The following is a 12,877-nucleotide window of genomic DNA, read 5'->3' on the forward strand; positions in this document are numbered from 1 at the left end:
CTGGCGGGTGTCAGCCGACCCTGCGCTCTAGCTACCCAGGTGCTGTTCAGGCCGGAAGAGCCAATGCTGACTCTTACTAAGCCTTGGCCCAGCAATTCTGTAAGACCTGTGGGTTCTTTCCTACCTATATGTGCTCCCAAAGATGCATCTTCTCTACCCAGACCAACATAAAGACTATCATTTTAAAAAGTTAAAGCCTACTACCTGCAAAGACTTAAGTGCAAACACTGTTTTGTTGAAATTGCCCCCTTCAGTATATGTATTTTGTTTAGACAAAAGAGTTGCTGCTCCCAGTGGTGTCAATGCACACAGTCCTCATTGACTTTATAGATAAAAGTATGGAAATGGCTACTATCTACCACATGTAACATTAGCTCTGGCCAAAACAAAACAAGAATCCACATATTCAGAGACTGTACTTAAATATCCCTATTCCAGGCTATACGTAATGTCAATGCTGTTTTCCTTTAAGCAGGTGTTTTCATTGACTGAGGTGGGAGTCCCTGGTCTGTTGTTGCTAATGCCGAAATTATTCAATGACACCTAGTCTGAGCCCAGGGCACCTTCTGTTCTTTGCCACAAACAGATGTTCCTCAGACCTCTGGAAGACCTGAGGCCTATTTCTTATCAGTTTCTTTTCTTTTCTTTCTTTCTTTTTTTTTTTTTTTTCAATTCAAGGTAGTAATCTTTTCCAAGACCACACTCCAAGCATTCTGTTGGTAGGAGTATGATTTAAAAGGTGCTATAAACCCCAGTCACTAATTAAAACGTCTGTTTCCATGCTAATGATTCTTACATAAGTTAAAAATGACCAGAAAAAGAACTGCATGAAGAAAACTATGTACTTGTTTGTCTGTAATTAGACATTACTGTCCTTAGATTTTGTGAGTGTTTGGGGTTTGATAGATACATAATTCCTTTATTACAGCAAGAAGTCATGTTTCCATAAGGGGCAGAGTGTCTTAGAGTTTCTATTGCTGTTATAAAACATCATAATGACCAAGAGTAACTTGAAAAGGAAAGGGTTTATTTTAGCTTACAATTCCACGCCATAGTCCACCATACAAAGAAGCCAGGGGAGGAACCTGGAAGCAAGAACTGAAGTAGAAGCCACAGGTAAACACTGCTTACTGGCTTGCTTCCTACGGTTTCTCAACCTACTCTCTTATCCAATCCAGGACCACTTGTCCAGGATTGGCACCACACACAGTGGGCTGTGCCCTCCCACTTCAATCACCAATCAAGACAATGATCCACACGCTTGCTTACAAGGTGTTTTGATTGCGCTGTTCTCTGCACAGAGTCTTTTGTCAAGTTGACAAAACAAAAACAAAACAAAACAAAACAAAACACAGCCTAGGGAGGACAGTTGCCTCCTTGTCAACTTAAAACGCAAACTCAATACTGTAACATCCTATCTGTTCTTTTCTTATTTATCCCCAAAATGTCAATACTAGTATAACAATATAAAACATTTTTTAAAATTCTAAAGTCTTGAGGAACACTCCTCCATTGTTGGTGGGATTGCAAGCTTGTACAACCACTCTGGAAATCAGTCTGGCAGTTCCTCAGAAAACTGGACATAGTACTACCAGAGGATTCCGCAATACCTCTCCTGGGCATATATTCAGAAGATGTTCCAACCAGTAAGAAGGACACATGTTCCACTATGTTCATAGCAGCCTTATTTATAATAGCCAGAAGCTGGAAAGAACCCAGATGCCCCTCAACAGAGGAATGGATACAGAAAATGTGGTACATTTACACAATGGAATACTACTCAGCTATTAAAAAGAATGAATTTATGAAATCCCTAGACAAATGGTTGGACATGGAGGTCATCATCCTGAGTGAGGTAACCCAATCACAAAGGAACTTACACAATATGTACTCACTGATAAGTGGATATTAGCCCAGAAACTTAGAATACCCAAGATATAAGATTCAATTTGCTAAATGCATGAAATTCAAGAAGAACCAAGACCAAAGTGTGGACTCTTTGCCCCTTCTTAGAATTGGGAACAAAACACCCATGGAAGGAGTTACAGAGACAAAGTTTGAAGCTGAGACAAAAGGATGGACCATCTAGAGATTGCCATATCCAGAGATCCATCCCATAATCAGCTTCCAAACCCTGACACCATTGCATACACTAGCAAGATTTTGCTGAAAGGACCCAGATATAGCTGTCTCTTGTGAGACTGTGCCAGGGCCTAGCAAGCACAGAAGTGGATGCTCACAGTCAGCTATTAGATGGATCACACGGCCCCCAATGGAGGAGCAAGAGAAAGTACCCAAGGAGCTAAAGGGATCTGCAACCTTATAGGTGGAACAACAATATGAACTAACCAGTACCCCACACCCCCCAGGAACTCGTGTCTCTAGCTGCATATGATTCAGAAGATGGCCTAGCAGGCCATCAGTGGAAAGAGAGGCTCATTGGTCATGCAAACTTTATATGCCTCAGTACAAGGGAACGACAGGGCCAAGAAGTGGGAGTGGGTGGGTGGGGAAGTGGGTCGTGGAGCGTGTGGGGGACTTTTGGGATAGCTTTGGAAATGTAAATGAAATAAATTCCCAATTAAAAAAATTCAAACACTTTTAAAACTAAGCCTCTTTAGCACATATTTCAAAATTCAAAGTTTCTCAAAAATATCCAGTCTCTCTAAAACTCCAATGTCTCTAAATGTGGACTCCTGTGCCATGGAGAGTAGACACACAGCATAGCTCAGAGGCCAGTTGCATGTTGAAACTGCTTCTTTTGATGGTCACTCCCATGGTACTGGCATCTCTGCAGCAACTGGACTACATTTTCACCAACAGACTCTCCTTGGCTTTCTTCAGGGACTCTGACCCTGCTACATGGTACTGAGCTTCTAGGACCCTGTCAACCTCTGGGTTTTGACTGCAACTGAGGCTGCAACTTCACCAATAGCCTCACTTGACTTCTCATAATACCAAGCCTTAACTCCTCTCTGTGCCCCTTTCATGCCTTAAGATCAAGTACCTCCTAGGAGACATATCCAAATTTAGTTGTCAGCATAATATACAGCCTCCCCTGACTGTAGACCAGAGATTCTGTGTGTGGACCCAGAATATTTCACTTAATACTCTTAGTAGGGGTTTCAATTACTATGACACAATTACCAAATGGAATGTGGGAAGAAAAGAATTTATTTTAGCTTATAGTTCCACACACCAGTTCATCATGGGATTCAGAACCTAACCTGGAGGCAGAAACAAAAACAGATGCAATGGAGGAATGTAGCTTATTGGCTTTCTTTTCATGGCTTGCTCAGCCTGCTCTTTTATATAACCCAGGACCAAATGCCCTGAGGTGGTAGCACACATACAGGTACCAAGTCAATTATTAATGAAGGACATGCCCCAGAGTTTTGTCCACAGATCAATCTGATGGGAGTCTTGTCTCCATTAAAGTTACCTCTTCTCAAATAGCAACAGCTTATGTCAAGCTGACAAAAACCTAACTAGAACACACACTAAACAAATCAGGGAGATAGTACTGACATGTCTAAGAACATCTGAAGAACTGACATGCACAAATACAAGTCTTCTAATGACTTTTACTCTAAGCCACATGATAAAATGCTACATATTCTCGACATGACTGACGTCTTCTAATAATTACAAAGTGAACAATTCTGACAGTGATTCCAACTGGTATGATAAGCAATTTGATATTTTGATTTTCTATACTCTATTTGATCAGGAAAATGTCCTAATATATAGTTAGTTAGATTAATAACCATTGTTATTACTGTTGTGTGTATATTTTGGTTTAAAGAGATGATTCTATTAGTCAATTATTACCTTTCTTGGTGCTATTTTGAGGAAAGTTTAAAAATACTGCAACTATATATCATCATCTCATTTGTTTGGTAGGAAAGTATTTAGACAATGTTCACAATGAACATGCAAAATTATTAGATTTTATAATAAGCACATGAACTGCTTTCCTTACCATGACTGACAGAGCTATGTTTGGCAGCAGATATTTTAACTGAGTGCTATAATGAAGGAATTTGACATATCCATTAAGTAAGTCAAAATTGATTTGAACTGAGATTTCTAAACATAACAAAACTTTACCGTGCAAGATGGAGAACAGCTTCCACCACGTTGGAGCCATCTTTGGCACTTGTTTCACAGAATAATGCCCCATAGGTCTGTAGAAAAGAAGCATACACAATCCAGTGAAGGCTTTGATAAAATTTTCTGAAACTTGTTATTTCACTAAAAACATTTTTTAAGCCAAGCATGGTGGCATACACCTTAACTACCAGCACTTGGGAGGCAAAGGCAGCCTGATCTAGGATTTCAAGGCTACACTGTTCTTCAGATAGAGTTTCAAGACTGTCAATGCTACACAGAAAAATAACTTATTTTGAAAAAATGACAGTAAATGTGTCTGTGTGTATGTGTGTGTGTGTTTCTATCAAGAATGCTAAAAGTAACAGCTAAGAAAAGTAAGTCCCAGAGTTTCAAGACTCATAAACAACAAACAACACAAGATCACTCTGACATGTAGTAGAACTTGCCTAGAATACCAGTACTAGAAAGGTAGAAGCAGATATCCATTCAAATTCAACCTGATATATTAGACCCTCTAACAAACAAATAAGCAAATGACAAACAAAAAGTCTACACATAGTTATTTTAGGAATAGTTCCTAATCAAAAGATTTCTATTTTATATTAAAAACAAAACAAAATTTCATTTTGAGGATGTTTCTTTATAATAGTCAAGCACATATATTTCCTTCAAATAATTTGAGACAGATGAAAATGACAGTTTAAGGTAGCCATTCAGGAATTACATAAATATCAAAAGAGTGTTTGCAGTATTAGATCAGTTGTAACTACTAGGATTACCTTGACTACATAGCAATATCTGGTCTCAATGAGGAGGAAAAGAATGTGTCTGCTTGGTGCACTGGCTAAGGCTTACTCCTTCATACTCTCAGCCTCTCTTACCAGAGCTCCTACTTTGCTGAAGTGAAATGTTCCCATCCAGAGACAACTCCCAGTGGTTGCCGAGGTATAGTTGCTTATGTTACTCCTCTGCTTATAACCTTTAAATGACTCTCTTTTCTTATTAAATTATTTTTATTTATTTACAAATGTTGCCCCCTTCTGGGTCCTCCCTCCCTGAGTTCTTCACCCTATCCTCCCTCCCCTTTGCTTCTGAGAGGGTGCTTAGATAATATTCAAGTGCAATAGGACACTGTTTGAGTTGAGATAATCTTCCAGTTTTACCCTAGATCATATTCTTTACCTCATAAATCTCTTCTCTAGTGGCCTAAATCCCCACAGATCTCAGGACACTCGCGCCTGCCCTTCTAATATCTAAGTTGCCCTTATCTCACTTAAACTATTTTTGGTTTGATTCACTGGTAATCATTAAGTTGTTTCTAATTCTGAAAAGTATCTACCAGGTCTTCCTGTCATAAAACCTTACAGTATTTTGTACTTGAAGCAATTCCAACAGTTATTTTTGTATGCTATTGTAAACCAAGATCAAGACAAATTCTTTTAATAAAGGGCAATTAGAGATACAATAGCCTTGGATGAAGATTCAATATTAACACAAAATTCAAGGGAAAGATTTGGCAACTACTCTGTAGCACCTAGAGAGAAAAGCTGGCAATAAGAAAAGGTTCACCAGGTTTATATAAGCAAACTGACAGGAAAATCTATACAATTCGCAAATGCATATGTAGTAGAAACAGCACTGGCGATGGTTATGTATGACAGGGCTGACAGGAAGAAGTAAAGTAAATCTGGAGAATGACAGGATTAAGTAAGAGGATGCAGAAGGGAGCAAGTGAAAACTCAGACTGTAGCTAGGAGAGGCCAAGCATAGATCCTAGGTCTGAAAAAGGCTAAGTGAAAAACCCCTGGTGTGTGAACCAAAAATGTAAGATCACATTGAGAACAAAAGGAATAGACTTTGTAGATTGAAAGACTGCTCCTGAGAGTAAAAAATGCAGGTAGAGGATTGTCTCATGGGTGAGAGCTGTTTCCAACAAGTGCAATAAACAAGATAAGAAATGTCTCCAGTAGAGTGAAGTACATAGAGTAAGATCTGTGTCCAAAACCGCTAACGGCACAGGATAAAGAGCTTCACCAACACAATGAACTACATAGAAGAAAAGTACTTTCTCAAACATAAGGAACTGGAGAGGAGAGGATGGCTGAACTCAGTGAAGTGCACATTTATGAATTGTTCCTAAAACAGCCACCTACACAATGTGCAACACAGTGAATGACTCAAGGTGAAAACTATCACCAACAAAGTATAAGGCATAGGGTTAAAGATTGTATTCAGCACAATGAAGTATACAGAAGTAAAGGTTTTATACAAAACAATGAACTACATAGGCATGAGAACTGTTTCTAACATGGTATACAACACAGAGAGAGGGATTTCTCAGCACAGAGGGATTTCTCAGCTACTACAGGTAAGGACTGCCTCCATCAAAGTGTAATACACTGGGGTGAGGACTGGGTGTAACACATTGAGCTACACAGTGTGATGAATTTGTCTAACATGGTGTCATACACAGAGTAATAACTTTATTCAGCACAATGTAATTCACAAGGAACTATCTGCAGCACAGTGAAATACACAGAAGTGATAACTGTTTACAACACAGTGAACTACACAGACCAACAAGAATCTCTAATACAGTGAACAACACTTAGTCAGGACTGTTTCTAACATAGTATGAAGAAATAAATATGGGTAAGGCCTATCTCTAACCTAGTGTAATAAACAGTATAACTGTCTCCAAAAACTGAACTACACTGTATGACAATTATCCCCAACACACTGGATTATACAAAGTAAAGGCTGACTCCAACACAGTGAACTACACAGGCTGACACAGTCTCCAACACACTGGACTACATATACAATGTAGGGTAACTCCACTATAGTAAACATATAATTTGATGACTGTCTCCAACACAGCCAACTACACATGCTGAGAACTGACTCCAGAGCAGTCAGATACACAAGATGATAACTGTTTCCAGACTGTCACCTATACACAAGCAAAATACACAAACACACAGACACACACACACACACACACACTCAGTGAAGGAAGACTCCAATATAATGCAATACAGAATAGTGGAGTAGTGTGAGCTTTGATTTGTTCAGGTGTGTGTGTGTGTGTGTGTGTGTGTGTGTCTGTGTGTGTGTCTGTGTGTGTGTGTCTGTGTGTGTGTGTCTGTGTGTGTATGTGTGTGTGTGTATGTGTGTGTGTGTTTGAGTCTGTAATGAAGTTTTGCCCATAGTATTGATCTTCTGTGACTAGTTTTTATGTTTGTTGCATTTAGCTTTCGTTTACTATTATTTAATACACAATTCTTTACCTTCCCATAATTATTTGCCCCTATGGGCTCTTTGTTTTGATACAGAAGTGAATATCATCATCAAATCACATTTTCATCAGGCAACCTTGTTTGGTTCTATTGCCCAGCTTCCTACTATGATCCAGAAGAGTCAAGAGCACAAATCTTTGAACAATGATAGTAATAACAGGTTAACAATGTATACGTTAGCATTCAGAGTAGGAGTGTGCCTCATTCTTTGTACAAATCCAGGGGTGCAAACAATTTTAGATAATTCCTACTAAGCACAATTCTTAGAGAAAAGAACCAAGCCTTCACATTGCTTTCCATCAGCAAATATACTGCTACACTTCTATCACTGGGAAGACAACTCTCTGCAGCCAATCATATCTTCTAAAAATAACTTCGTTTTCAACAGGATTCCTGTACTAGAGATAAATTCCCACAGACAGCAGCATCTATCAAGAAAAGTGGGAAACATTTCCCTGATCTTCACAAAATCCAAACACGAGGAAAACAGTGATGGGGTCATCTGACCTTCATATGAGTACCTAATTACTGTTAAGCAGAATTAGAGAAATCTATTGATAGGAAGGTCAAATATCCTATCAAAGTACAGGTTTTCAAAGGCTGAAGTGTTTGACCCCTGATTCTGAAAACAATGAGCTCATTTTGGACAAGTCCCAAATCTTACCATGGCCAGTTTTTCTCCAAGATATGCTGATATAAACTTTTGTTTCTCTGCATTATCAACATCACGAAGATCAGCCTTGTTTCCTACTAACATGATAGGAATAGTTCTGTGGGTTCCATCCTACCAGGAAAGAAAAGAAGTAGAAATACATCAAACACTGAACCAACTATGGTATGGTGCTATAACAATGGTACCAGTAGCTGTCATTGTCCAATTGTCTCAAGGCACCAAATTTACTATTCCTAATCATTTTCAGTTATAGAACAAAATTGATAGCTATTTTCATTGTATGTGTCTTAGTGCTCATTTAAACATTAAATTGCTTAAAGTCAAGAATATGTTTAAAACTCAACATGCTTTGAAGCATAATCACCCTACTTCCCCATTTATAACTGAATTATGAAATTCAAAGAGGTGAAATAAGAATTTGTAAAGCTGATGATATGGGTCCAAAGTGACTATATTGCAATTTGGGTCCAAAGTGACTATATTGCCCCACATCGGAAATATTCCATTCCTGGATAATAGGAATGGTAAATGATATGAGAAAAACCAGCTGTGCAATCCACAGTGCACAGTGCAAAATAATCACTTCATGACCCAATGGCATGACCACAGAATTCTGTTCAGGTGGGATGTCCACAGAATGTAGGTGACAATGTCTCCTTAAAACAATGGTCACTCCACATCAACAGTTTTATCCCATGGACAAAGTATAGATAATTCTTCATATATCCTAGAATAAAACTGTGTTCAAGGTATCACACACACTACTCTAATTTACAACAAAGCAAAAATATTCCTAGCTATCAATCCTCTTAAGTCATAGATTCCAAAACCACTCAATCACTATGTGCAGACTTCCACATGATAATAGAATCCTTACAGGAGTCAGAGGCTCACATCTGGAGGTGAAGACCTCAAGGGCATATTTCATCTTGTCCTGTTACTATATATGACAGAACAGAAACACAAGTTTCAGGTTCACAGCTAGGATAAGCAGCAGTCCTACCACAAACACATGTGAATTAAACTGACATGCTTAAATGGCAGGCTCACTCAGTCTGGTATGGTCCTCATACAGGATCAGACATAGGCCAAACAAAAGACTGTGTTTGATTTTGTATCTTTGACTTCTGACATATAAATGTATTTCATGCAAAAGGCAGCAAATAGTACATGGCCCTCATCCATACTTATTGCTCCACATGTTCAGATGCTCATGAACTATCTTCTTTGGTGATCTCCTCAGAATTCACAGTGAAGACAATTAGTAACACTAGCCAAGGAGCTGTATCTAAATGAGATTCTAACGTCTTAGAAACAGAATGTAGTGTCCCTTCAAGTATGGACTTAAACACTGCTTACTCTGTGAAGGCCACTTGGTCTCGCTGCCTCATCACAGTCCTGAACTCTACTCTCTTTACTCTTCTGTCCCTTTAACCCCCATTCCTTCTTGTTTTGCCATTTCTTTACTATATTTTTATTTTAGCCATCTGTCTTTACCATGTCTGCCACTAGTATGGTGCCCCCCCTTTCTTTTAACCTAATTAATAGGGACTGTTATAACTTCAATGTTTCACCTTAGAACAGGCCTGTGGGAAGGCTCTTTCTTGCCATCCTTTCTACAGGGAGATCCAAATGCAGTTTGACACCTGCCTTATCTGTCATAAAAACTCTACGAGCTCATCCTTTTCAGATCCCATGAGAAAGTGATATGGATGGCTGGAAATTTCACTTATAGTAAGCAAATCATTGCCTCACTTAAAGGAAGGACATTTTCCTCATTGGCTGCCCTGGCCTTTTTAACTGCGATTTTCTGAGCATGTTCTTCAGCATATACAAAGCCAGAAAACAGAGACTAAGTCCCAAATATTAATGATAAGCTGATTGCCAGAGTACTCTGTGCTCCAGCCCACTGTATTCTATTCAATAGCAGGAAGCTCTCTTGCTCACACCTTAAGCTTCCTTTAGTTTCATCAAGGCAACTGCTATTCATTTGTAACTCACTCTTGTCCTTTGCCACAGTAATGGACAATGTTGAAACAAAAGGTTGTGAGTTCTATTCATTCCATCTCTACATAATACTATTAAGAACTTGCCATATATTTTCTATGCCTCAGGGTTCCCATAAGTAAAATTTGCTTATTTCTGTCTTATTTTTTAAGATGTTGTAGAAATAATATAATATATAGATAATTTTATCAAGCAAAATATTACAGAAATGAGAGTAACTTCAACTGAATTTATAGTGACTGATGCTCTGGTAGAATAAAGGTCATACTTATGTTTCACCTCCAAGAATTATTCCAATCACACAATATCTCTTCCATTAATTCTGTAGTCAAAGAAGAGACTATTAATACACAGGCACACTTGAGATCAAACAGCACTTGTCTTTAGCCACTTAATTTAATATGTTTAAAATACAGGTGATGTGCTTATTTAGGAAATTGTATTTACTACTCATTTATATTTTCAAGATAGGACCCTGTTGTTTATATGCTTGTTAGTAACATTTCCTAGTATATGTCCTATTTTTAAAAATTCTTCCTGTGGTTATGAAAGGTACTTAAGTGGAGACATAGCCATCTTGACACTGAAGTCCCCCAATGCCCATTCATATTTCTAACATATCTGTGATATCTGAAAATTCCACATCACAACTAAAACAAGGTCAGCTTTCAATCTTAGCCCTTGTTAACACTCCAGTGCTATCTCAGCTGCTTATAAAATTCCTGCCATACTGTGCATCCAATTCTACTATTTTCCTGTTTGTAAAAGTTGCTTTCTTAGTTACCTGTGTTTCCAATTGTTTACACAAGGTTTCTATATTTTATTTAGCAAAGAGCCCAGAAGCTATTTTCAGAAGCTACTTGAAGAAGTATCTTCAACTTCAGAAAAGTCCCTGGGAGGAGATAAGGCTGCAGAGGTCACTAGCGCCTAGTCATCCAGCACAAAGCTGGATCTCTTGACAGCTCATGCCTCCCTTGAATAGGTTTCTATCTCTTCGTTATACTCCTTACCTCAACCATATCCACCCATTCTCGGACGTTAAGAAAGCTTTTCTCACAAGTAACATCGTATAGCAGTAAGACACCATCTGCTTTTCGGAAGTAAGACTTGGCAATACTCCTAAATCTGGAAAAGATAAAACACAATTTCATTGCCTTCCATCCATCTCATCGTTCCTGTTCACTTCTTCTCTACTATGCCTTTGGATTTTATTTTCTATAACCTATTCCAATAATAAACACTACTGATAAACTTCATTAAGAGCACTGAAGAAGCCCATCCTTTCTCCAGACAATCCCAAGAATGTCTCCCAACCCCAAACTTTAGCCACAACAATGGTAAAAGCATAATGAAAACAAAATTAGCCCCAGGAACTAGCTACCAGACAGGTGGAACACCAAAGCTGCTTCAAAAGGAGGCAGAGGGTGACTGAAAAAGAAATCCGATATTGAGTGATATGACCCTCATATGCACACGTGTACACGTGTTTATACGTATACCCCAAAATACAAATGGTAGAACTTCTGATGCTGGATAATAGTGTTCTGAAAGAACTAGAGTGGGTTTTGTGTTTGTTTCATTTATTACATGAAAGGAGATCATTTATTAAGGGGCCAATAGAGAGGAACCTGGGAATAAGTTGTATCATGACTGTAACCTATCTCCAAATGGTAAAAAAGGGAAAAGCAATGCGGTGAAATCTGTAGTGACCAAGAGCAGGAATCATTTCACTATGTTCATCACTAAAGCTTCATACAATGAATAGAGCATGGCACAGACACAGGAATCTCAAATGTTCATTGCATACTTGAATAAATTTTGACCCACAGAGAACAAGAGAAGATTAAAACTTTTGCTTCATACTTCTGGTTATGGGCAAAAATGTTAAGCTGTGGAATCACCAGAGTGCGTCACTTATCTGGTATTATTACTCCCCTCAATCAAGGAAATTTAACAGTCTCCTCAACCATCATTTGCTGCTTCAAAAATAAGTACCCTGCATTCAGAAATGCTGTCTCCTCTCCACAGTGAAGTGTGATGTACAAATGAAACATCATCTCAGTGAAGTTCAAACACCTTCTTCTCATACAAATAACACATAAATATGAAAGTAGATATTGGGAAGATGAGCCTTATTATTACATATACACCTTATAGTTATAAATACAATATCTTAACACACAGTAATATATTGCAAATAACAATAGTATAGCCAACCCTATGAGGCTTGCCTTTGTATTTTTTTAATCCAAAATATTATGAAAAGCACTTGCCTCTCTTGCCCAGCTGTATCCCAGAGCTGAAGAACTGTTTGTTCACCATCCACAATCAGAGTTTTCATTTGGAAATCAACTCCTGAAACAGAAAGACAGGTAATTCTCTAAGCTTGTGACTTAGATGATAGGAAAGCTAAAGCCAAAGTAAAAAGAAATATACTTGGCTTTCAAAGACTGAGGTTCAAATAACTTAGATCACATGTGTGTAAATATAGATGCTCTATCTGAAGCCAGGCTGATTCAATGAAGGGGTGGCTCTATAAAATAGAGAAAGCACAGTTCTTTTTTCCAGGATGGTTAAACCAAAACCCATATGTATGCATGCAACACTATGTATGTGTATGCACATACATATATATGTTATATGTGTTCTCTTTATATATTTTAAGTATATGCATGCATATAACATTGTATATGTATATATGTGTCTGTGTGTATATATACATAAATATACATATATATATATATATATATATATATGTGTGTGTGTGTGTGTGTGTGTGTGTGTG

At 38.1% G+C, this 12,877-nt stretch overlaps 1 protein-coding gene across 2 annotated transcripts in view; it reads right to left on the reverse strand.

The window, feature by feature from the left end:
• Rasef (RAS and EF-hand domain containing) overlaps window positions 1-12,877 on the reverse strand; it is a 69,573-nt gene that overhangs the window by 6,575 nt on the left and 50,121 nt on the right. For both annotated transcript variants that reach the window (XM_021160795.2, XM_021160794.2), the window contains exons 13-16: window positions 12,366-12,447; window positions 11,103-11,217; window positions 8,077-8,196; window positions 4,111-4,187 (exon numbers count right to left, since the gene is read on the reverse strand). In XM_021160795.2, the coding sequence (XP_021016454.1) occupies window positions 4,111-4,187; window positions 8,077-8,196; window positions 11,103-11,217; window positions 12,366-12,447 (394 nt within the window). The remainder of the gene's footprint in view (window positions 1-4,110; window positions 4,188-8,076; window positions 8,197-11,102; window positions 11,218-12,365; window positions 12,448-12,877) is intronic.

Source organism: Mus caroli, chromosome 4, assembly GCF_900094665.2.
Source record: "Mus caroli chromosome 4, CAROLI_EIJ_v1.1, whole genome shotgun sequence".
Lineage (NCBI taxonomy): Eukaryota > Metazoa > Chordata > Mammalia > Rodentia > Muridae > Mus > Mus caroli.